This window comes from Pleuronectes platessa, chromosome 14 (assembly GCF_947347685.1).
Source record: "Pleuronectes platessa chromosome 14, fPlePla1.1, whole genome shotgun sequence".
Classification (NCBI taxonomy): Eukaryota; Metazoa; Chordata; class Actinopteri; order Pleuronectiformes; family Pleuronectidae; genus Pleuronectes; species Pleuronectes platessa.
The window spans coordinates 1,247,166-1,273,872 of NC_070639.1; the positions used below are offsets into that span (position 1 = coordinate 1,247,166).

General features: G+C 40.4%; 1 protein-coding gene across 6 annotated transcripts in view; it reads left to right on the forward strand.

The window, feature by feature from the left end:
* slc37a1 (solute carrier family 37 member 1) overlaps positions 1-26,707 on the forward strand; it is a 65,043-nt gene that overhangs the window by 26,057 nt on the left and 12,279 nt on the right. For 5 of the 6 annotated variants that reach the window (XM_053439605.1, XM_053439609.1, XM_053439610.1 and 2 more), the window contains exons 6-14: positions 68-203; positions 3,570-3,646; positions 10,589-10,755; positions 11,138-11,190; positions 11,424-11,483; positions 12,529-12,651; positions 13,343-13,433; positions 24,628-24,690; positions 24,814-24,899. In XM_053439605.1, coding sequence (XP_053295580.1) covers positions 68-203; positions 3,570-3,646; positions 10,589-10,755; positions 11,138-11,190; positions 11,424-11,483; positions 12,529-12,651; positions 13,343-13,433; positions 24,628-24,690; positions 24,814-24,899 — 856 coding nt within the window. The remainder of the gene's footprint in view (positions 1-67; positions 204-3,569; positions 3,647-10,588; positions 10,756-11,137; positions 11,191-11,423; positions 11,484-12,528; positions 12,652-13,342; positions 13,434-24,627; positions 24,691-24,813; positions 24,900-26,707) is intronic. The other variant, XM_053439608.1, reaches the window with a different exon arrangement.

Consider the following 26,707-nt stretch of genomic DNA (forward strand, 5'->3'; position numbering starts at 1 on the left):
TTGATATTGAATAGTAAATAACTAAGAGTAAGCTGTTTGTTAATATAACCACTGTGTGCCCATGCAGTGGCATCATCGGAGAGCGTTTGCCCATTCGACTTTACCTGACTGTGGGAATGCTGGCCAGTGGCCTGTTCACCTGCCTGTTTGGACTGGGTTATCTATACAACATCCACAGCCTGGGCTTCTATATTTCCATCCAGGTAAGATCAGGAAACACCTGTTTTTCAAAGAAAGTTGAAGGAGAGACCATAAGCCAACTTGAATTGCACTTATAGCACTACTCAGCAATTGTGAGTTTCGGCGGTGTTGCTTCGTATGAAAGAGAGCTGCCCCCATGCATGCTGAGATGAAGAGGGTGTTTTCACAAATAGTTAATTTTTAAATTAACCGAACTATACTTATACCTTAAACGTGAAACCATTAACCATATGTGTGCCTTTGGGCATTCAATAAATCTGGCTATCAGTAAAACATTTAATATTTATATAAAAAATATAAATATTAAATAATAACTTTAATTGACACTAAAGCTTCTTCAGGGCACCACCGTTCAAAGGAAAAGGCATTTTATTAAGTCTCGTGAAATTACTAACTCTGATTAATAATTAAATTAATAATTATAACCACAATTACCACTTCAGTAGTTAACAAAGTTAAAGGATATGGAGTTGTTGACAGTGTAGAGGTTGGCAAAATTCACACTTATGCACATTTGTTAAAATGAAACATTTATTAGGAAAATACAAAAAGTATACATGTGAGTGTGAGTCAGTGAATGAGTTTCAAAATGGGAATGGTTGAGAATGGTTGCATGTGGTTGAGGTCACATGTATGTCTTAAGTTAAAATTGGTGCCAGGTTGGAGAAATTAGTTAGTTGCCTACAAAGAAAGACTGTGAGGAGCATAACATAACTAACATTCGCTTTCAAATAACTTATTACCAAAATATCACAGCAACACAAATCAAACTTATAAACATCACACGAAATATAATTAAATGGTCCTTTGCTTAGCCTAGTCTAATTATTAAGCCCAGTTGTGTTAGTAATTCATGAAAAAGGGGAAAAGGTCCCTTTTGATGTGCTGATCGAAGTCCAATGAAGTGATCTTTCTGGTTTGTGGCTCCTGTTATTGTTGTTCTTCTTGCAAGACATTGTGTCGAAGCAGCTTGTGCTGAAGTTCTGCCAGCTTGGGTAGGTAGAGTTTCTCCCTGGCTGGGTGAGCAGGAGAGGTACCTTCTTCTTCTCCCAGTGAAGTGATTAGAAAGAGATACAATAGAGGGGCAACTGGACTTTTATTTGACTGATGACCTTATGGGTCATGGGCGACACAGTGACCAATTGTGGTTAAAAGTTGTGTCCAAGTATAGATTAACCCCTAGGTGTGAAGTTGAAGCACCCTGGGAGACTGAGTTCTGGAAGCTCTCCGTTGTCTCCACAACAAAGAAGAAATGTGGTTGCAGGTTTTGGCTACACATGTACGCCCATCTATTGCTCACAAGTACTAGGTCCCAACAGCAGCACTTGGCACAATCCATGCTTCATGGCAGCGTGCACAAAACGGCTCACCCTGATGCTGCATTCATTGTCAAGGAAGATTTCAACCACTGCAACCTTCGGACTGTGCTCCCGAAATACTTCCATCATGTAAACCTTCCCACAGATCGGAATGCACTGGATCATGTTTAGACAGCGATGTGCCTAAAGCTGCAGCCACACTGGAGGATATTTCCATCAACATACCGGAGTATGCTTACGTCAATAGGTAAATAAGCACCAGTGTTGACAACATTGTGTCCACTATACAAGTTTGGAAGTTTCCCAACCAGAGGCCCTGGATGAGCAGTCGGGTACGTCACATGCTTCGTGCTCGTTCTCTTGCATTTCGATCAGGGAACGAGAGACTATAAATCAGCAAAGTACAGACTGAGGAAAACCATCAAAGAGGCTAAAAGCAGTACAGGGAGAAACTGGATGGCTTCTACTTCACTTCTGATACAGTGTGGATGCGCCTGGGCCTGCAACACATCACATGCCATGTTCAGCCAGCTCTGTAGCACAAGGCATGTGCTACAGAGCTGGCTGATGTTCTCCTCTTCATCTTCAACCTGTCCCTCTCACAGGCCTCTGTCCCCACTTGTTTCATAACAACCACCATCATCCCAGTTCCCAAAAAGAGCAGAGTGACTTGACTAGAGGTCAGTTGCACCTACTCCAATCAACACAAAGTGTTTTGAGAGTGTGTTTCCGGCTCACATTCATAGCAGTATACCTGAGACGCTGGACTTTTTGCAGTACGCCTATTGCCCTAAAAGAGTAAGTACCTCAGACACCATCTCTTCAGCCCTTCACATAGCCCTCTTCCACCTGAAAAACAAAGATGCCTACATCCGGTTCTAATTCTCATCTCTGTTAAGAGATGCACATGAACAGTATCGATTAAACATAACAATGGCTGCATCTAGGGCATTGCTGGTCTAGCAGGTTTACCAGATGTCTGATCAACATTCTCTCGTTTCACTGTGATGCAGATGACATGTTTGAGCTCTCGTTTAAGCAGCAGATGTTTCTGTTCCGCTTGTGCACTTTTAAGAGTTTTTGATTAAAGAGAAACTTTATAAACTTTGTGAAACGCTGTCTGTCAATTCTTAATTATTTGAGAATTCTTGTAAATCCGGGAAACGTTATATATGAAGTTCTTCTTCTTTGTGTGCATTTGTCCCAGTGTTGTGGCTCAGTAGTGTTGTGGTCGGTCAAGACGCGACGCATTTGATGATCAACGTAGATGTCAATAATGCTAATCTCAAACAGGTCAGACGCAAACCTTGTTAAAATAACGATAACAATCACACGGCAACAAAAAGATACATTATCTCATTGCTATCTGCAATCAGCTGCCTTTTTCACTCCTTTCAAAACCAATGCACATGCTGGCTAGACTAGATTTTTCAAACAGGAGAAGTAGTATGGAAACCCTTCTACTTTTGTCCACAGAGGCACCAAAATCAGCGAAAATTAAAAGGTCATTGTAGGAGCTATAATGCATCTTGGGATCATTCAAACCTTTACTCAGAGCTGGCCGCTTGTGATCAGTTCTGCCTAGGTGCTTTAAAATATCGAAGTATCAAATTAGCACTTTCAGTGTATTTCCCTACACAATCTCCTACTTTTTCTTTTATTTAACAGATTTAGAACATACTGCTAACTTCAAGTTGCTCTGTCTGTGTGTTGTCAAGAAAATCAATTATTTTTGTTACCTGCTCTGTCTGCCTGCTGCACCCGGCTGCACCTCTCACCTGAATAATTTGGAAGGCTTGTTGCTGTTGTGAACGCGTCTGTGCAGAGAACCTCCAGCTTCGTTTTGCATGTGTGGAAGGGCAAACTACGGGTAAAGTCCATACCCAATTCTTCGGACTTAAGCCGCATGTAATGTCTGAAAATGGCTCTACTGTACTTATGCTTTAGCGTTATCTCTAACCTGTAAGTAGCCTTGAATAAAATATTAGCCAGATAAGTAAATTGAATAAAAAATAAATGTTGTCTTCATTTGTCCTTTTGTGATTTTAGGTGGCTAACGGATTGGTCCAAACCACTGGCTGGCCTAGTGTGGTGACCTGCATTGGCAACTGGTTTGGAAAGGGAAGGTAGGATCTAACTGTATGGAAGTTTTCTTGAAGCTGGTGAAAGGATAACTCAGGCAGCAGCTGATGTCTTATGCAGAAGATTTGAATGTAGACTTGATGCATAAAGGAGAACAGAAGGTGGAACAATATACAAACACTAATGCTGGGGATAAACCGGAGGCATAAGTCCAGCGAAGTGCCACGAAACGCTTACTTTCGGGGCCGGTGTTATTCCATTGGGCTAAACACACTGGCAACGAAGCGCCGCGATGCAACGAGAAGCGCTGCGGCCAGCTCAGGATCTGTAACAATGGTTTGATTTGTTCTGCTTGCCGTGAGCTTATCGGACCAGAAATCACATTGATAATTGATCTTAAACGATATAAATGATATACGATATATATATATATATATTAAATATGAGTCCCATGTGTTTGATATTCCTGCTGTTCTCCTGAAGTTAAAATTTCCCAAGATAGTGTCCCCCCACGATGAGATCTGCCCATCCACTATAATTGTTTTTATTTAATTATGTACTTATTCCACACTATTCCCCTGTACAGATATAATTTAATATACATAAAATATAGTTGCATATACAGTAAAGTGTGAGGATCAAAAATTCTTATTCTTAGTGATACTCCAACCCCATCCTGCTGCTACCACTACTGTAGGTCTCATTATTTTTCCGAGGTAAGAAAAGCTTACTTTTTATTTCACTATTAACAAAAAAAACATCTATCATGAGATTATTCTATTTTAATTAATTTTGTAAATAATACACATTACATAAATTCCTCTTCCAATTTAATGTTTTACTTGGCTTTTTTGATTCTATCACAACTGAGTGACCACATATATGATTAAAGTTAGGTTAGTTTAACTAGTTCAATATAGATAACAACCCTGAGATTTCAGATTCCATATAGTTTATTTAAGTCAGCAGTTGGGAGACATTTTGGTTAACAGGGTAATTACTTCTCAGAGCAGAGACACAGTAGTTTCATGCAGTGACATTATACAATGTAAATTTACCACAGATTCATCATTAACTACATATGTTTGATGTGAAGCATTTGATCTTAACGGCACATCTTTCAGCCTATAATTACCTCTTGCACCCCCTGGATTTCACATGGGGGAGACGATGAGTGTTCCCCCTTAATATCACTGTGAATGTAGCTATAGAAGTTTAAGTTTACTTTGTATAATAACATTTATTGAAAGTGTGCTAATTATAGATGCAACTTAAAGAGTTTTTAAGTTTTGAGCGACTGAACCTCCCTTTCATTTGCCTCACAGTGTACACAGTACAGGTGTGAACGCACCCAGATCGGATAGCGATCCGATCACACAAGACCACATTCCGAGGTGGTCTGGGCCACATGTATCAACATCTTTTTAGCAGTGTGAACACGATTGTGGTCCTGACCTCATTGAAGGACTGCCTACTCATCTGACGTGCTCTGTGTAAGCGGAAATGCACTGGTGTATCGGACCAGGCATCACTGATGCCTATAAGACTAACGCATCCCCTCATCTTGGACAATCTGTCCATTTTTCAGACTCTGTCTGCAAACCCTAACCAGAAACCTTTATTTAACAACAGTGTGTGAGTACTGCTCAAAGTCAAGGATGCAGCACTCAGATCTGTAAATAGGGAGGTCAGTGCAACCAGCACATTGAGGATAACTTTAATGACAACAACCATCGAAACATGTGGCAAGGGATTTGAACAATCGCAGCAGGGAGACCCACAGCAGCTCCCCCTCAATGGACACCTCCTTCCCAGACCAGGCCTTATTGATGAAACCGGTCCTTGCGCTTACCCTAGTTATCATGACATGTTTAGACTGGTGCTGTCCCACATCAAGGCCTGCATCCCCCTGAATCTTTACCAACATCAGATCAGACCAGATCATGCCATCTCCCTAGCACTTTACACTGCTCTCCCTCACCTAGAGAATCTCATCACCTGCGTCAAGATGCCATTAGTTGACTTTAGTTCAGTATTTAATACTATCAACTAGGGATGCACCGATATGGAAATTCTTGGCTGATACCGATATGTAAAACAACAATCTGGCCGATAGCCGATACCGATATTTGTTTATTTTGTTTTTGTTGTTATTCATACACCCTTTTGTGCCAGGAAAATAATTAAATCATTATTTAAAAAGCACTATTTAAAAAATGTTCAGCCCTTTATGACTTATCTTTTTATGAGCACAAATTGGATCAGATTTTCATGAAACAATCTGTGATTTAACTAAACTTTATTTAACAGAGACATACACTCCTGATCAAAATCTTAAGACCAGTTAAAAAATTGCATGAATTTGCATTTTGCACTGTTGAATCTTAGGAATTTTCTGAGTAGAGTTTCAAAATGCAAAAAGAAGAAATGGCAACAAGAGCCCAAAAGTTGTGAGCAGGCAATTTATTGAAAACAACAATTTAACTGAAGTAGGCTGTTCATCAGCTGATCAAAAGTTTAAGACCACAGATAAAAAATAATAAAAAAAACTCAAACAGAAATTAAAGTGTCAAAAACGGACTCAGTAATGAGTAGCTCCACCATTATTGTTGATCACTTCAAAAATTCGTTTTGGCATGATTGATGCAAGTGTTTCCAAAAGGCTAGTGCGAATGTTACGCCAAGTGGTGAAGATGGCTTCACGTAGGGCATCCACTGTCTGGAACTGAAGTCCATTTTTGTAAACTTCCCTTGCCATCCATCCCCAAATGTTCTCAATTGGATTAAGATCAGGGGAACACGCAGGATGGTCCAAAAGAGTGATGTTATTCTCCTGGAAAAAAGTCTTGGTCAGACGGGCATTGTGAATTGGAGCGTTGTCCTGCTGAAAAACCCGGTTGTTACCACACAGACGAGGGCCCTCAGTCATGAGGGATGCCCGCTGCAACATCTCAACATAGCCAGCTGCTGTTTGACACCCCTGCACAACCTGGAGCTCCATTGTTCCATTGAAGGAAAAAGCACCCCAGATCATGATGGCGCCCCCTCCGCTGTGCCGTGTAGAAAACATCTCAGGTGGCATCTCCTTGTCATGCCAGTAACGTTGGAAGCCATCAGGACCATCGAGGTTAAATTTTTTCTTGTCGGAGAATAAAACTTTCTTCCACCTTTGAATATCCCATGTTTGGTGCTCCCTTGCAAAGTCTAAACGGGCAATTTTGTGGCGTTGAAGGAGACGTGGCCTTTGAAGACGTTTCTTGTTTTTGAAGCCCTTCCTTCGCAGATGCCGTCTGATGGTTATTGATGGCTGCAGTCAGCACCAGTAATGGCCTTAATTTGGTACGAGGATTGTCCCATGTCTTGACGGACAGCCATTCGGATCCTCCGGCTCAGCGCCGGTGAGATTTTTTTGGGTCTACCACTTGATTTTTTTGTTCCATAACCCTGAGGATCTTTTAAGAAATGCAAAATGACTGTCTTACTGCGTCCAACCTCAGCAGCGATGGCACGTTGTGAGAGGCCTTGTTTATGCAGTTCAACAATCCTACCACGTTCAAAGACGGTGAGCTTTTTTGCCTTTGCCATCAAGAGATCTTCACAGTGTGATTACTTGACAGGAAATGACATGGAATCTAAATTTTTGCACAGATTTAGGCTTTTAAAGGGTGTGGTCTTAAACTTTTGATCAGCTGATGAACAGCCTACTTCAGTTAAATTGTTGTTTTCAATAAATTGCCTGCTCACAACTTTTGGGCTCTTGTTCTCATTTCTTCTTTTTGCATTTTTAAACTCTACTTAGAACCTTCCTAAGATTCAACAGTGCAAAATGCAAATTCATGCAATTTTTTAACTGGTCTTAAGATTTTGATCAGGAGTGTATTATGCCCACTTTACCGCATGGGTCCTTTGGGTCTAAATGAAATGTCTGTAACACATTTTGGTCAAAATACCACAAGGATAATTTAAAACAGCACCTTTTTACCCTGTCTAAAACAGCCCTTCTCAGATTGACCTGTTTTGAGTGCCAACAGTTACTCCCAGTGTTTAACCGCGCTTCATCGAATTTCATCACTTTGACATTCAGAGCACTGGGCAGAAATCACTTCGCGTGTACGCCCACTGTGGCCCTTCGCGATGCTTTGTTTTAATTAAACAGTCGGATTCCCCTGGTCCGCACCAGTTCTAAGTCAGCTGCTAGGCGCCAGCCAAGGCGCACCGCCGCAGGGGGCCCCCCGCCCGGCTCCTGGTAAAGTCTACTCCAAGGTGCTGGAAAGGAGGGTTCGGCCGATCGTCGAACCTCAGATTGAAGAGGAACAGGTGGAGAGATTATATCTCAACACTGGCCTGGGAACGCCTCGGGATCCCCCCGTCAGAGCTGGTCAATGTGGCCCGGGAAAGGGAAGTCTGGGGCCCCCTGCTTGAGCTGCTCCTCCCGCGACCCGACCCCGGATAAGCGGATGACGATGAAGATGAAGATGAAGATTTTCTGTATCACTCAACTCATAAAGAAGTCATCCGAAGCAGAATCTTGTTCAAAGAGCAAGATTCTGTCAACTTTAATTGATAAATTCTTAAAATCTTTGAGGGGTTGAATATTTCTGATTGCAACTGTATAAACTCTCACCATTTAATTTTGGGAGGTGACCTTAATTGTGCAATTGGGCACATTGTCTTATCCAAAACATGATTCCGCCACTAAAACATTATTAGCAATTTTATCATTTACAAACCAAATAGGAAATATGGATCAATGGCTTTTCTTAATCCTGATAAAAAGCAGTTTTCTTACCCTCCAGTTCATAAAACATTTAGAAGAATCAATTACTTTTTTGTTGATAGTTATTTTCCTCTCTGCTGTCAAAAGCACTGATTATTCACCTATTGTGATATCTGATCATGCCCCATTGTTAATTGGCATCTCGTTTAAACTCTTACAATAACATGCCCTTCCTGGAGGTTTAATTGCACACTGTTAAATGATGATAGATTATGTGAAACAATTTCTGTGATGATTTCCTCATAACTAATTATTCCGACCTCATATCCCCATCTCTACTTTGGGAGATCTTAAAGGTTGTAGTCTGAGGAGAGATTTTATGTCATTCTGCAAGGCAAAACAAATTGAGAAAAGGAAAACAGGAACAGCTTATGGAGAGTATAATAGAACTGGACAGCAAGTTGTCAGTGTCTCCATCTCCTCAATTAGACAAAGAACGACAAAATCTTCAGATGAATTACAATTTACGCTCAACAATAGAAACTGCAAAGTTACTCTTACGATCGTGCTGATATCTTTATGAGAATGGTGAGTAAGCAGGACTTCTTTTATCACACCAAATGAAGAACCAATTGGCATCCCAGTACATTAAACAAATAAGGACCTTAATGACAGTAATCCCATCTGTCATTAATGAAATCTTTAAAACATTATATTCTGAGCTTTATCCCCTGCTGATGATACAGACATAAGGTTTCTTGACAACCTGGAATTTCAATCCATAACTCCTACCCACTTGAGTGAGATTAATCAGCCCCTAAAACTTAATGAAATTCCAGAGTCGATTAAACTAATGCAAAGTGGCAAGGCCCCTGGTCCAGATGGCTACTCAATAGAATTCAATAAAAAATTCATTAATAATATTTACAGTGATTCTCTGTACTGGGGAGCCCTATCTCAAACTTTTGGGCTTCAATGACCTTACTTTTAAAACCAGGTAAAGAAAATTCTGATAGTAGTTCCTTTCGCCTCATCTCTCTTTTAAATGTCGACTATAAAATCCTAACTAAAGCATTAGCCTTAAGGCTTGAATCGGCCATACCTAACATTATATCACCAGACCAAACAGGATTTATGAAAAACCGGCACTCCTCTAATGTCTGTCGCCTTCTCAATATCCTTCTCTCTCCAGCATCCACTGAGACTCCAGAAGTGGTGGTCTCTTTGGATGTGGGGAAAGCATTCTAAGAAGAATTTTCAACCGATTTCCAAGCAATTTGCTTTTAGATGGCCGAATGCTTGGTTACATTGAAAAAGCCTGTTTTCATATAAAATATATGATCTTATTTAGATGATAATATTGTTATATTTCTATAATTATTTGAATTTCCCCAAAGTAAGTTGTTACTATATGTAAAATAACTGCCATGGTGTGATTTCCTATGTAATTTTCAAAATACATGAAGTTCATTCATAAAGAACTTCAGTTGTTCTTACTTAAATATGTGAGTATTATGACATGGATCGGTCGACAAAGAACATTCTTGGTCAAACTTACATTCAGATAGTCAAACCAAATAGCTTAGAGTACAGCAAATGCTTCACAGTAGTATACCCTCTAGAAGGGAAAAATATATAAGCCTGCGTCACCTCGGTCCTCCCACAAACTCTCAATGTCTGACACACAGTCACAGACAGGCTGGCATACGGGCATAATAAATCCTATGGAGGATCTCATAACTTCAGATCAACCACTTATACAAATAGTTGGGTTAAGACCTAGTGTAAGTCACAACAACTCCTAAAGATCCTTATGATGTTCAGGAACCATACAGTAAATATAGAATTCCTCACAGTCTGTGGAAAGAACCAGGCTTCACCTGATGGTTGTAAATCCTCTAACAGAGAGAGGGAGAGAGAGAGACGTTACTGAAGGATACAATTAATTCTAATGGGTGAATTGCAAAACTGTACTGTAAAGCGCTTTGAGTGTTCATCAAGACAAGAAAAGCACTATATAAATATATACCCTTTTACATTTATAGTCTGCTGGACATACAAAGAACATTGATATAACTAATAAAGTTCTTACTGTAATAATATAAGTAATATATATTTCTGTCCCCTTCAGGAATTGCGCTCGACAAATTTCTCTGTTTATTGTTCTTCCGAACAATGAGATGAAATATTCACCCCTGGTTGCAGTGTTGTGCAGTATTCTCTCTTGCACCCGCTGAAAGAGTTAATGAGTGTCCTGTCTTCCTGTCAGGCGTGGACTTATCATGGGCTTGTGGAACTCCCACACCTCAGTGGGCAACATCCTGGGCTCTCTGATTGCTGGCTATTGGGTCTCCTCCAACTGGGGCCTGTCGTTTATTGTACCAGGGATAATTATTGCAACCATGGGAGTTGTCTGCTTCTTCTTTCTCATTGAGCGTGAGTGCTGCCTCCTCATTGTCAAGTTGGCTAAAATATCATGATATATTTTTATTTGATTTATTTATTTTAATTGAATGTATTCATTTAATGTGTTCATTTTAAAGTGCAAAGTAAATGTTTGTCAAATGAGACTTGCTGAATGAGGCTGAAATATTAGAGGAAATGTAATTTGATGTGAGGAGTCAGCTGAGGCTGCGTTGCCACTAATATATGTCACTTTAAAGTTATGTTTTTAAATGAAAATGCATGAGGGTGTTTTTAACCTGAACTGTCTGCTTTTTGCGGCTTTTATTTCCGCTTACCGGGTCACTGACAAAATATAAAAGTATAGAAATAATAGAGTACATATTTACCTCAAGGCATCTTTTCCCATCTTCAGACCCAAATGACCTAAAAAGCATGTATGCTCAAAATTCTCCCCCCGGCAAGAGTGTGAGTACAGAGAGATTTTTGTTTGTCATTCTTGTAAATAGAAATACATTCTAATTTTCTCTGCTAGATCTAATCATTCTTGCTCATGTTGTGTTATTTTGTTGTTACTCGTATTGAAAGAGCTACATTTATATTATTGGGCTGTTCTGCAGCCCCTCATTTGAGCTTCTGTCCTAAACAGACAATATATTGAAAGACATGTGAATATTAATGTGATTTATTGTCCTTTCAAGCAGCTTGGAGTAAATGGACACCATGAGGTGTATCTCCAACACAAGAACAATAAATCCCAGGTGTGTGTCACTAAGTAGCCTTCATATAGCCTGAGGAGTAGAGTGAATGTCCTCATCCAACCAGAAGGTCAGCGGCTTGAATCCTTGCCCATGCCGAAGTGTTGAATAGATGATGAATGCACTTTATGGAAGTCGCTTTGGATAAAAGTGTCTGCTCAAAGATATTTAATGTAATAGAGCTTAAACAACTGTGACATTCTCTGCCCTTAACCCTCAACAATAGTTAGGGGGAAAAAATAAGAAATTAACTTTTTAAATACAAACTATTAACCATTCAGAGCCTTTAGTACAGTAACGGAATGATTTAGATTGTAAATGTTTGCCTGATTAACTGGCAAGTCTGTAACCCAGTACAGCCATTGAACAGTGTGAGAATATCATTGTTTGTTTTTACCAAATACTGTTATAAATGTTACTAAGCATGTCATTGTCATTCAGGCAGACATACTACTATTGCCAGAAGAGTTTTAAAAACAGGACGGTCAGTTCCCTCAGTGATTCAAGGCCTTTAATGGTCATTTCAGCAGGAGTCACATCTTTCAGGTTGTGTGGGATTCTGGATGAACACTGAAATATCATTGTTTAGGTGATTGCAAATGTTGCCTTTATGGACATCTGGTAAACAGACCATGACATGCTTACCATCATCATAGCATGTCAATGGGGGCGTGTGGATTCTCACAAAAAGAGCACTTACATCCCCTTGCAGACTTGGCTTAGGTTGGCCCCAGGATGTCAGAACATTAGGATTCAGCCTATGGGTTTCTTGAAACTTTTTTTTATGATAATATTAACAGAGTTAGGTTTATTATATGCAGGTGTTCTTTACAAACCACCCATCTATTACAACAAATGGGTTGAACTAAGCAGGAGTGGGAAATCTAGTGGGGAGGATGCAGATTGCATTTGACTCAGTACCCCTCCCCCCTACAATGAACTGAACTGATCAGAACAACTGAAACATAAAAGAACATGTAGAAATACTGTAATTTATTGTCTCTTTCCTTCCATTCAGTTGTCCTCTCTTCTCCTCCCTCTCTTTTAGAGCTATGACGTAGAGCTGCTGTTGCCCAGGGACAGAGTGTGTGTCCCTGTGCAACCAGTCGTAGTGGTTAAGAGCGAATCAGAACCATCTGCCATCAGCTTCGGGGGAGCCCTACAAATACCGGTCGGCTACACACAGACCCACACTTCCATCATCTAAGCTACTTTTTATTTAAAAGCATTGGAGCATTACAGGCATGGGTGATGATTCTGAATGATCACAGTCAAATCAATAACTGAAATTTAATCTGTCACATGATATTTAAGACGGCTCCAAAGAGTCAATCCACATAAGTTGTTCCATATAAGACCTATTCAGACCTAGATTAGAACATCCATCCTAAGAGATCCAATCACAAGTGGACTGCGTTAAGTCTACTGATCACACATGGCATTAAAATATCTTCTGAATGTACAGTCCCCACTCTATATTCAAATTATCACATACATCCTTTGTGCTTGCAAACACCAAATAATGTTTTATTTTGACAACAGACTTGTGTCTGTTGTCAAAAGGTTTGTGAGTGTGTCAATGCAAGAGATTAATTAATTAATCAATGAGATTTAAATCTACTATGAAGAAAGATTTTATCCTTTTGAAAACAAATTAAAATCATAATCTGTTCACATCGCTGATATTGTGGTGGTGGCCTCAAGCAAATCAGCCTATTGGCAATGACAAACATAAAAATACATTTATTCATTGTGAAACTTTAGCGGCTCAGAGGACGTCAGCTGACACCACCCCTGAATGTTGTCAGTCACAGAAAAGCTATTATAATAAATTGGTATTATGTGTATGTCTGTCTTGCTAGGGGGTGATCGATTTCTCTCTGTGTCTGCTTTTTGCCAAACTGGTCAGTTACACCTTCCTCTTCTGGCTGCCGCTCTACATAACGAAAGCAGGTGAGGACGAAATTTTACTTAATCAAAGGATTTAGCCCGATGGGCTTCGATTGAAACATGGCGCCATATCCTTGTGTGCCGCGGCACACCGTGCAAAAGGCAGTTAAATGTCCAGTGCTCAGGGAGACTGACTGTTTGGAGCCCCTGAAGCCTAAAAATATTTAAATTGTGTGGCTTTGTAACTCTGTAGAAACAGACAATTGACTGTCAAAGTAAAGCAATTTATGCCGACATATTTAGTTTCAATCATAATAAGTGAGAATTTAACATATATATATATATATATAATACCGTTCAAAAGTTTAGGGTCACCTAGACAATTTCTTGTTTTCCATGAAAACTCACACTTTTATTTATCAAATGAGTTGCAAAATGAATAGAAAATATAGTCAAGACATTCACAAGGTTAGAAATAATGATTTTTATTTGAAATATTAATTTTGTTCTTCAAACTTTGCATTCTTCAAAGAATGCTCCATTTGCAGCAATTACAGCATTGCAGACCTTTGGCATTCTAGCTTTTAATTGGTTGAGGTAATCTGTAGAAATTTCACCCCACGCTTCCTGAAGCACCTCCCACAACTTGGATTGGCTTGATGGGCACTTCTTGCGTACCATACGGTCAAGCTGCTCCCTCAACAGCTCAATGGGGTTGAGCTCTGGTGACTGCGCTGGCCACTCCATTACAGACAGCATACCAGCTGCCTGCTTCTTCCCTAAATAGTTCTTACATAATTTGGAGGTGTGCTTTGGATCATTGTCCTGTTGTAGCAGGAAATTGGTTCCAATCAAGCGCTGTCCACAGGGTATGGCATGGCGTTGCAAAATGGAGTGATAAACTTCCTTATTTAAAGGGGACATATAATGCCCATTTCACCACAGTTGATACGGTTCCTTGGGGTCTTAATGAAATGTCTGTAAAAAATGTTGGTCAAAATACCACAAGAATCATTTAAAGGGGACATATTATGCCCATTTTACCATAGTTGATATGGTTCCTTGGGGTCTTAATGAAATGTCTGTAACATTTTTTGGTAAATATACCACAAGGATCATTTAAAACAGCACCTTTTTACCCTGTCTAAAACAGACCTCCTCAGATTGACCTGTTTTGAGGGCCCCGCCCCCCTCTCATCCCTCCCCCCTCTCATTGAGGTGTAGGACATAACGTTTTTACCTCCATTAATTAGCCTGTGTGTTTGAATGTGTGTCTCACTACAGAATGCATTCAACATCAATCAATCAATCAAATTTTATTTGTATAGCCCGTATTCACAAATTACAATTCATCTCATAGGGCTTTAACAGGGTGTGACATCCTCTGTCCTTAACCCTCAGCAAGAGTAAGGAAAAACTACTAAAAACCCTTTTAACAGGGTAAAAATACGTAGAAACCTCAGAGAGAGCCACATGGGAGGGATCCCTCTCCCAGGACGGACAGAAGTGCAATAGATGCCACGTGCAGGAAAAAATCATCAAGATTAAAGTCTTAAAGATTAAAGTCTCTAGCAGCATTTGATGAGGGTAGACATCCCGAAGGACAACCCCAACATGACATGTCAAGCAGTCCCGCTGCAATCATAGTCCATGGTCAGCAACCATCCAGACCACGATCCACCATCCAGACCAGACGCCACTCCAGTCCTCAGTCACCGTCCACCGCCGCCCACCAGGACCCATCACGAGCCACCACCGCAGTCCTGGTCCACCGCCCGTGCCCAATGCCAACGCGACACAGGTTCCGCCACCAGCACCTCGATCAGCCCACATAACTCAGAATCCGCCACACTGGATCCAACACTGCGACCCCCGGTGCACGATCCACAAACCGCAATCCATGGTGCGGTCACAGAGGCCCTGGATCTGCGGGTGATAAAGCAAAGGGATTCCGGGGAAGGGGGATAGAGAAGAGGAAGGAGAAGCTGGAAAGAGAAGCTCCGTGTGTCATGTGTCATAAAATAGAAAAAGTTAAGTTCTTCCGCACTAATTAGCTCTAACTATAAGCTTTATCAAAAAGGAAAATTTTGAGCCTACTCTTAAATGAAAAGATGGTATCTGTCTCCCGAACTGAAAGTGGTAGATCATTCCACAGCCGAGGGGCTTGATGGCTGAAAGCTCTGGCTCCTACTCTACTTTTAGAGACTTTAGGGACGACAAGTAGGCTTGAATTCTGGGAGCGGAGTGCTCTAGTGGGTTTATAAGGTACTAACAGCTCTTTAAGGTAAAAAGGCGCTATATTATTAAGGGCCTTGAAGGTGAGGAGAAGAATTTTAAATTCTATTCTAGATTTAACTGGAAGCCAGTGTAGCGATGCTAATACTGGAGAAATGTGCTCTCTTCTCTTTGTTCTCGTCAGTACACGTGCTGCGGCATTTTGGACAAGCTGTAGAGTCTTTAACGACTTACTGCTGGAGCCTGATAATAATGAATTACAATAGTCCAGTCTCGATGTAGCAAAGGCGTGGACTAGTTTTTCTGCATCTTTTTGTGAAAGGACGTGTCTAATTTTTGAAATATTACGCAAGTGGAAAAAAGCGGTCCTAGAAATTTGTTTTAAGTGACTATTAAAGGATAAATCAGGATCGAAGATCACTCCCAAGTTCCTGACTGTTTCATTGGAAGCAAGGGCAATGTCGTCTAGCGCAGCTATATCATTAGATAATGTATCTCTAAGGTGTTTGGGGCCAAGTATTATTATCTATAGGGCAGATTATGGGCCTTTACGTCTAAGAGGAATAGAGCAGTAATTCTTTATTTTTTTATGCATGAGATATCAGTCATTTCTGCAATACAAATATTACTGAGGAATAAAATACATCAATTACTCTTCCCTCTGTATTACTTTGCTAACTGCTCATCTTACACGTGTCAATTGTTGACATGTTGCATATCAAACACTAAAAGCACTGTTTCTATATACTTTTATTGTCAGAAAGATTGCTAGAAAGAATGCCACAGAGCATATAATAAAGTATAAGTATATACTTTATTATAGATAGAATAAAGTATAAGTATATACTTTATTATAGTATACACTTTATATTTGTGTGTCACCTTTTATTCTCTAAATACAATGTAAACTTTGCTCAGCCGTTACAGGTATTTGGCGTACAGAAGCTTTGTTAGCTGGTGTTGGGGCTATCTGGGCCGGAGAATCAGGGTGGTCCTGCCCTCCTGAGTAGTGCTCCAGATACGCAGAGTGTTCCCTGATGCTCACATAGCTGGCTATAACTTCCTGCTTGTCAGGTTTCTCATACTTGGCAGAGAGATCCTCGGGTATTGAGATCTTCAGCACCTCATTCACATATGGGGCCGGGTCCTGAAAAACCTCGTGAAAGATGAGGTCCAACAGGTTATCCATGTTATCTGTAATAGAAATTGGGGGGAAAAGTTGGACATTTTGCACTTTTTTGTATTCATTATTTTCTTTTTATAATTATTTTGTAATAATATTATTCTATTTATCGTGAAGGCGATAAATAAATTGTCTTTAAATCGTGAAGACCATTTAAAGACAGCAGTTAATTGATATGTTATTTATGTTTCACATACTGTTTGTACATTGTTTGGCTTTTAAATAAAGCCTGTGAGACTCACGGAAGGCTGCATCTGCTTTCACCGGCTTTGCTGTGCACTCGCCCTTCTTATATATTACATCTGTCCCCCGCCGACACACAGGACACACCTCAAACAGCTCCAGGAGGCAGTTTTCATAGACAATATATGTGTGTGTCTTATGAACAGGGTTGGAAGATTCCATTCTATTAGAAAGACAAAGATTGCACCAAAAGGCTGCAACAGCTAAAAAAGTGTAGGATGGTAATCCATCTGATTATTGAAATGTTTAGATTAAATATTGAGTCACTCACCTCACATCTGCTGACTCAGTCAAGACTGTGATCGAGTCAGCAGGATCATAGGTAGCATCCTGTGGATCTCCGAAGTCCATACTTGAACAACTTGGGTTGTCCTCTCCCTCCTCCAAGCGAGGTCTCTTACAGCTGAGGTCCCAACACCAACATCAGTGCAGGGCACAGTTTTCTGTATGCCTATTATAAAACAGACATTCAGTATCCATGGAGTCACAACAAATGAGATGCTTTTACAACTTTAACACGGAGACACAATCAATGACATGACGAAGTAACTGAGTGTAACAGCCCCCCGCTTCCCCAAACACGACACAGATTTTCTCAACTGATGTCACACGGCTCTTTATTGATCACATCATCGTGGCGCCGTAAGTGCACCGTAAAACTGCAATGAGATCAAGTACACGATCTTTTAATCAATAAAATCATACAAACGTTAAAATACATTTAACAAACAAATCACCACGTGAGGCAAGTCTGATGCGGTTAACGTGATATAGCGACTCCCATTCGGTGCTACCTGCAGCTGAGTTAATAGGACCAGCTTCTTACCTCGTTCCGCTGGCGAGGGGTGTTAAACTATAGTTTTTTGTTCCGTAAGGTTTTAGAAAATGCCGCACAGCCGGCGACCGGTCTTTGTTACTGCTCCTCTCTATATGCCGGGCTGTACGGCAGGTGTTTTATTGCAGTGGTCCGGAAGAGAGGGATCTGGTGCGTCAGTTAAAATGGTCCGCTCCTTAAACTGCAGGTATTCATGCGAGGGGAGTCGCTATGTGTAAAACAAAATAAGCCCAACCCAAAATAACAGAATAAAACAGTAAGCCTTAAGTGGCATGCGTAGCAGTCAGTTACACTGAGGGTAAACAAACCTGTACTTTTGTAGTGAGGTCGCAGTGTTTTCATAGAAAGCTGCGAGCCATATGTGCGCATCTTTGGTGGGTCCGTCTGGCATGCTACGTGATGTACCCTAGCACCGTGAACAGATGTGCTTGCCTAAACACCAAAAGCAGCAATGTTATTTATGTTCGTACTACTGTCATGCATACAAAGATGCAAGGACACATTTCCCCCAACTAGGGCTGGTAATGAATAATCGTTCTAGTCCCACACATTATGACAACATCCTCTGGTATATTGCGCGAGCGCCCGTAGCAGCAGCTGTATCTGGAAGTTAGGCTCGTGAGTGTTGTGCTCTCCACGCTCTTTCCGCCCCCTCCGCTCGTGTGTCCTCCCGTGAGTACTGTGCCGCTGATTTTTTTTCCACGGCAGCACTGGGCTGGAAGTTAGCGACAGCGCCCGTAGCCGCTACTACCGGCGCCCGTAGCAGCTACTACCGGCGCCCGTAGCAGCTACTACCGGCGCACGTAGCAGCTACTACCGGCGCTCGTAGCAGCTACTACTGGCTCTCGTAACAGCTACTTGAGGCGCCCGTAGCAGCTACTACCGGCGCCCGTATTAGCTACTACCGTCGCTCGTAACGCCTGTAACAGCTACTGCCCGTAACTGCTACTACCGGCGCCCGTAGCCTCTACGGCGCTGTAGCTAACTTCCACCCCAGTGCTGCCACGGAAAAAAATCAGCGGCACAGTGCTCACGGGAGGACATGCGAGCGGAGGGGGGGGAAAGACTGTGGAGAGCACAACACTCACGAACCTGCCGTGCGAACACCGTTCACCGTGGACTCCGACAGGGTCTTCTCGCTAAGACTCGCCAGCCGTCCTCGATTAATTGTTCAATAACGTTATTAATAGTCAAACATGAAAACTCCTGTAAAGTCTCTACCTATCCCCAACCACTACATACTAGCCCCCCATCCCCTCACACATGCCACAACATGCTAACGTCACTAGCCTCCACACAAAATGTCTAAAAGAAGCAAATACCAGAATTATAAAAAAAAATACTTACATTTCCCTCGTCTTCAGTATTGCGATGAAAAGATGGCACCAACCCCTCTTTCAATAACAACCTTTTCGAGAATCCGGCGTTATATTGGCCCAGGTTGATAAAACAGTCCGATTCAAAGTGGTTAGCGCACACTAACAGATATTTGCCAACTCTTGCAGGAACGTTGCCATCATATATGAACTCAATCCATCTCAATCTTGTGTCTTCTGAAGCTGGAGTCACATGAAGACATTTGTGCTGATTTGTACAGCCGACCACTGAGCATCTCGGTTGTCGAATTCGGTTCATGCTGTTAGTTAGCTTATCCAAGTGTTTCCAAGGCTCGCAAGAATGAAATGGCGGCCGGACACCGATAGACTGTCTATGAAGTGGGTGGGTCCATCTATGGGTGGGTCGAGTGGTGGTGAGGGAGTGCATAGATCTATGGGGGAGTGTACTATGTGCGACTATGATGTCTATTTCGGTCGTAATCCCATTGGAGGCACTCTAACATATCGCTTCTGAAATAGAGGAACCACAACAAATCGCGGGAGTTGTTTTTTTCCAGAGTTTTTGGGACGGTAGACATGCCAGATATCCAAATTAATGTGTAGAAGCACTACAAAAGCGGGAAAAAAAAATGTCCCCTTTAAAACAGCACCCTTTTTACCCTGTCTAAAACAGCCGTCCTCAGATTGACCTGTTTTGAACTGGAAGTTTCCACCTAGAATAGTCATTTACCACATTAACAATGTATAGAGTGTATTTCTGATCGATTTAATGTTATTTTCATTGAAAAGAAACTGTGCTTTTCCTTGAAAAATAAGGAAATTTCGAAGTGACCCCAAACTTTTGAACGGTAGTGTATATATTAAAAAAGATGAGGCAAACTACACATTAAATCAATGTAATACTAGGCCCTAACAATAATTCAAAATACAAATGGGAAAACAAGCTAAATATCATCTTGATATTGCCTAAGCCGTCAGCCGATGGTTTGGGCGATCGGCGATCCCAGGTTCCATCTACGGGGCTGTGATACAGTCTGTAGGTAAACCGGCCTGGGGTCTCTTTTATAACCGTTGAACACGCAAAAAACGGAGCCTGAAACGTACATACGCCACTTCTCACGCAAACGTTGGAATTTTTATAAACAAATTTGCGGGATAATTTGCACATTTCCAGGCAAACTGACCCATGCGTACAAACGTTTTGGAGACGGGAAAGTGGCGATGCAGACGTGAGGGGGTGAACTGAAGCCAGATTATTGATCCACTTCATCATTAACATTAAAACCAACAGCTTTACGTATCTGCTCACCACAAACCTTTTATTTTATATATAAAAATATATCAAACAAACAACTTACAGGAAAATAGGTTCAGATTCCATTAAACCGTGGAGTTACAGATCCGAGTCATTTTACAGTTTTTAATAACACTGCATGTCTTTTTTTTTATTTCTTTTTTTTAAACAATCTGTTTATTGAATTTTACATAATTAACAAACAAACAATAGTGTAAAAATTACAGATGTAATTTTAACATACCACAGAACAGATACCAACCCCCCTCCCTCCAGCACCTAGCCCCAACAGATGAGCACATATAGTTGAAAAATAAAGAAAAACAAACAAAAGAAAAACATAAAAGATGGGTTGATAGAGGAAGAGAGTAAAAGGATAAATAAATAAGCAAGTAAATACATTAATAAAAGAATAGATGACATAAATCATAATAATAATAATAACAATATAATAGTAATACTAACAATAAATAAATGAATAAATAAATAGATACATACGATCAATAAAAGAAAATAAAGAAATATCTACAGTACATCAACAGGTAATAATAAAAAAAATATATATATATATAATTAAAAATAAATAACTTAGTCAATAATAAATAAAATAGTTAAACAGGAAAACAAAACAAAAAGAACAAACAGACAAACAAAACAAATAAAAAAATAAAATAAAAAATAAATAAAAGAAACACAAGTTCAGCAAGGCAGTTCTTAGCACACAGTGATCAGACAGCTTGTGCTATTGACATAAGACAGAAAGGGATTCCAGGACTTCTCAAAAGAAACAGCCTTACCAATCAGAGTCAGTCTAATTTTTTCTAATATAAGAAAATAAAGCACGTCCTTAACCCAGTGAGTATAGGTGGGTGGGACTGGGGATTTCCATTTTAGCAGTATCAACCTCCTGGCCAGTAGAGTTGTGAATGCTATCAAGTCCTTATCAGCTGGGGAAAGAGTAAGTGGGAAAGGCCATACACCAAACACGGCAGTTAAGGCATTGGGAGACACATCCCTTCCAATTACCTACGATCTCAGATCAAAATCTAGCAAGAGAGGAACAGCTCCAAAACATATGTGAATAATTTGCTCGGGCGTGGCGGCTCTCCCTCCTTTGGTTTAGCACGCAATGTGCGGTGAGCCCTGTCGAGTGCTCATTAGCAGAGCGCTCCAGGTCACTAATAGTTCCACTTTGCAGGGAGACTTTTTCCTGCAGCGGTTTGAGAGCAGTCGCCACCTCCTTCTTGACCAGCTCCGATATGATTGACTCGAATTTTGCCACAATTTCAGCTCGTTGGTCGTCCATCATCACCTTAATGCAACGTAGCATCTCCTCCTGTGCATCCTGTGTGATGCTGTGTAATGGATGAACGCGAATGGAAAGATGAGGAGGAGGCAAGGGTTCAGCTGATATAGATTCTATTGATCTGTGATCTGTGAACTTCGTGCTGAACTGAGTGCCATATCACACGGATCGACCGACAGAACCGAACTATCCCAGTACAAACACGACCAAATAATATTAATTCAGTTAAATTCTATAGATTGAGGACATCAAATAATCATGCATTTTTAATTTTGCCTCCACCTTTGAATAGGACCTTTTTTAATTTCAGGCTCCGTTCTTTCTATCCTACTCACTCTAACTCACTGTATTATCCACAGCAGCAGCAGAGTATCAGTGGATTTTCTTTATTTTCTATCCCATAAAATCGTGCATCACCTCCACCTTACTAACAAATACCTCGATGTCAGTGTCAGTAAGTTTTGCTTCCTCTTTTCATCCCTTGATGCCGTGACTCTCACATGACTCGCGGTGGATACCCATTGGTCAGCAGCATAATTAGAATATTCATGATTTGCTTGGCATTAATCATTCATGGTTGAAAGTGGCGGTCTTGGAGGCAGACCCTAGTACGCACATTTCAAGGTGGACTTTGATTTTTACAGTGAACATTGCGTTCAGGTGTGCGTGCGCACCGTTTTAAAAATGAAACCCTGTTCAGTTTTATCATCACCTCATTAGTCAGACGAAAGACTTTGCGACAAAAGAAACCAAACTACAGCAATATATTATACACTCACTGGCAACTTTATTAGGCACACCTCTTCAATTGCTTGTTAACACAAATAGCTAATCACGACTTGCTGAATTTCAAACCGAGCATCAGAATGGGGAAGAAAGGGGATTTAAGTGACTTTCAACGTGGCATGTGTTACCGGCACCAGACCTAGGGGAAATCTGGACCAGCAGCAAGGTTTACACAGGCTAGGGAGCGCTGCGTAACCAATAGAATCATAGATCTGTGGATTTAAGAAGGGAGGAGACTAATTCAGCGTCTTGCTCAGATCGAACTCACTTTAATGTGATGTCACAACTTATAGATCTTCACACATCATTCATCTCAATTCTCCATTCGGTTTCACTCTCTGGTTACAGTACTTTCTGTTAACATTATACTCAAAAATAATACAAACATGAAATGACAGATACATAAATAATAATTAAAGAGACTGAAACACAATTTTTAATTCTCATCAATGTGTGCCAATAAGGCCAGGCAACAATACACCCTACCAGGGCTATTTTTGTCCTTTACTCCTATCAAAATGAAACTTTACACAATGAAAGTACCCATGAAAAATAACCTTTTTTGTGTTACAAGTTTCTTTGAAAATGAATTTTAATATGCAAATGAGCTATACACTAATCGAATATGCCCAAAATACACTGAAATAGGCTTAATGTTTTCCTTTACTCCTACCATAATAAAACTTTACATGCTAAACGTATACATGAAAAGTTACTTTTTTTGTATTACAAGTTTCTTTTGAAATGAATTTGAATATGCACATGAGCGCCACACTTATTGAATATGCCCTAATTTGCATAGGCAGATACACCATTCATATGTATGACAAATACATCAGCCCAATCTTCATCCAACCATCCCACTGCAAATAGGTGATGGAAAAGCTGCTTTTAGACTGGCCTCTAACCTGAAATCCGCCTGGCTTGGTAATACCTGCCATGGGTATAGCCCCCGCCGGCATAGTCTATAAACACAAAAATATTTACTTTTCATGGGTACTTTCATTGTGTAAAGTTTCATTTTGATAGGAGTAAAGGAAAAATGCCTTATTGGCATATATTGATGAGAATTAAACATATTTCCTCAACTAGGATTTCTTAGGACTTTTAGTATGTTGTTCTGGACACCTCATAGAAATGATCTATAGTGAAAAAAATTATTTTACAATTATTTCGATTTTTGGCTCCAACATGAGTTGCTTTGCCTGGACTATAAACCCATTCCTGTTTTTAGCACTTTCTTCAATCACACATATCACCATTTTACACGCACACACTCCAACTCCTCAGAGGCCTCTCACAAAATGGCGTGACCCGGCTGTTGCCGATAAAGTAAAGCTTGTTAACATATAACATTTCACTGGTTAACATGCGCCAAGAGCTGGCTACAAATACTTTTAACAAATTTAAGAACAATGTTACATTACAGAACCGCAAATACTTGTGTTACCCTCCGACAAAGCCCGTCAAGATGACGAGTCACTAAACAATACACTCAGTTAAGAAAGGCAACTTAACTGAGATAACCACTCGTTACAACCAAGGTATGCAGAATACCATCTCTGAACGCACAACACATCGAGCCTTGAAGCAGATGGGCTAGAGCAGCAGAAGACCACTCCGGGTGCCACGCCTCTCAGCTAAGATTAGGAAAATTATGCTAAAATTTGCACAGTCTCACTAAAATTGGAATAATAGCAGATTGGAAAAACGTTGCATGGTCTGATGAGTCTCGATTTCAGCTGCGTCTTTCAGATGTAGGGTCAGAATTTGGCAAACACAACATGAAAGCATGGATCCATCCTGCCTTGTATCCATCCTGCATTGTATCAACGGTTCAGGCTGGTGCTGGTGGTGTACCAATTGAGCATCGTTTATATGCCACGCCTTGTTGAACCTATGCTACGAAGAATTAAGGCAGTTCTGAAGACAAAAGGGGGTCTAACCCGGTACTAGCAAGGTGTACCTAATAAAGTGGCCGGTGAGTGTATATATAAATATATTTTATAAAAATGTGTTTGTTTGTTGTTTGTTTCAGCTCACCTGGATGCCAAGGCGGCTGGAGATCTCTCCACCTTGTTTGATGTGGGAGGAATTGTGGGTAGGTGCTTTTGTTCAAATTTTCCTCAACTTATTTTGAGTCTGTGTGTTGGTGTGTGTGTAGAGTGTGTGTCTTATGTAACTATTTACTTAACTCTGATATCATGTGTACTTGTTTGCTCAGGGGGAATCTTGGCGGGAGTCATCTCTGATAAACTGGGGAAGAGAGCCACCACCTGTGCAGTAATGTTGTTGCTTGCAGCTCCCACTGTAAGTTTCTATTGAACTGTTTCACTTATCCACATTATTAAGTTAGGTCCAAAAGTTGGTATCTGGCATTGTATTTTGGAGTGTACAAGACTTCAGTGGATATTCCATAAAGTCAGAGTCACAACATCAAGCGCAGTCACTTCAAATAATGTTGGATTTATATGTTTGAATCTACTCTGTGTCTTTGGGACTGTGGAAAAAGTGTAGGCACTGAAATTAAAGTGACATTGCTTTCAAAAGTAACATCATGAATAGCTTTCTAAGTTAACTTCATACAAAGTGCAAACAGAAAAAGACTTGATCAAATCAGTATTTATTCTGGCAACCCTTTACTAGATCTCCTACTAATCCTCTTTGGACAGTTTTACATTGGGAAGATAGATTGTGCAGAGCATAATACTGTAGATAAGATGCTATTGTGGATTGAGTCTTTTTCAGGGTTTTCTTTGAACCCACCATTGCCTGCCCCGGGGCGGTGCATTGGGGATCCTTAGTAGGGACGATTCGTGGCAGGGCCTGCCGGGACCAACCTCCTAAAGGGTGGAGGGATGTACGCAAAAGAAAATTCAGATATATAAAACCGTGCACACGCACATTTGAATGCAATGTTCACTGTATAAATCACAGTCCACCTGGAAATGTGTGTAGGTGGATCTGCATCCGGGTCCCCCCTCCACAAGCCCACTTTCAAACATGAATGATTAATGAATAATTATGCTGCTGACCAATGGGTTTCCACTGTGAGTCATGAAAGAGTCACGGCATCAAGCTATGAGAAGAGGAGTCATAAACATGATGAATGCTACCTGTGCATATTTGCATGAACATGCACAAGAATAGCAAATTAGCATGATAATTGCCCCAATAATAGTATTTAAAGCCATCTTCCTGCCACATTGTGTTGAATCCTGATAATGGCATCAAAGAGCAAAAAAGTCTATCATTATCAGCAATCATTATCATTAACAGCAATAAAGTCTATCATTATCTCCATGTTCCTCTCTTCATTTGCCTCTCCCCTGTGTGGCAGCTCTGCTGCTGCCTTTTAAATCCAGGAAGAACTGGCCTGCACTTCAACTTCGGAAGACATGACATTCATCAATATAAGAACAAATTTGCATACAATTCTTCAGTTTTCTTTGGGAATTTCTGAAGAACAAATTAAAAAAAAATATGAACAACATATTGGTAATCGAGGTCCAGTCACCTGCTGAAAATATAGAATTTTAGGTACGATCCCAAAATGTCTTCCATAGCGATAATTGACAAGTCAAGCCAGCCATCTCGAAGCACGCCTTGTGCAAGAAGCAACGTCATTTAGCAGAGTTAAAACAGTATGTCAACATCAATTACATTTTTACATATATTTGCTTCAAACTAATGAAAGGTACTATCCATTAGTATAGAAATGTTTTTAATAACAGCACTCAACTACAGTACTTTCATGGTAAAGTGTCGAAGAATAAAATCAGATTTTTCCCTTTGATTTGGGGTGATTGTAACAAGTTGCTGCTAATTAATCCATTAGATATGATATATTCACAATAACATGGGGGGCCCACATAGGAGACAGCAGGGGCAGACCATTAAAGATAAAATCTCTCTCTCCTTTTTAATTCTTATTTATGTAATAATTTTATCCTAATATTTTTTTCCCGCTCTTTTTTTTACCAATTAAGGGTTTTACTTTGTATGGGTGTTTATTTTAGGCTTCAACTTTATTTGTTGTGTTCTTACCCAGCTCGGCCTGGGGGGAGCTTGCAACAGGGGAGTAAAACACATTTTATTTAACTGATAAAAGCTATTTA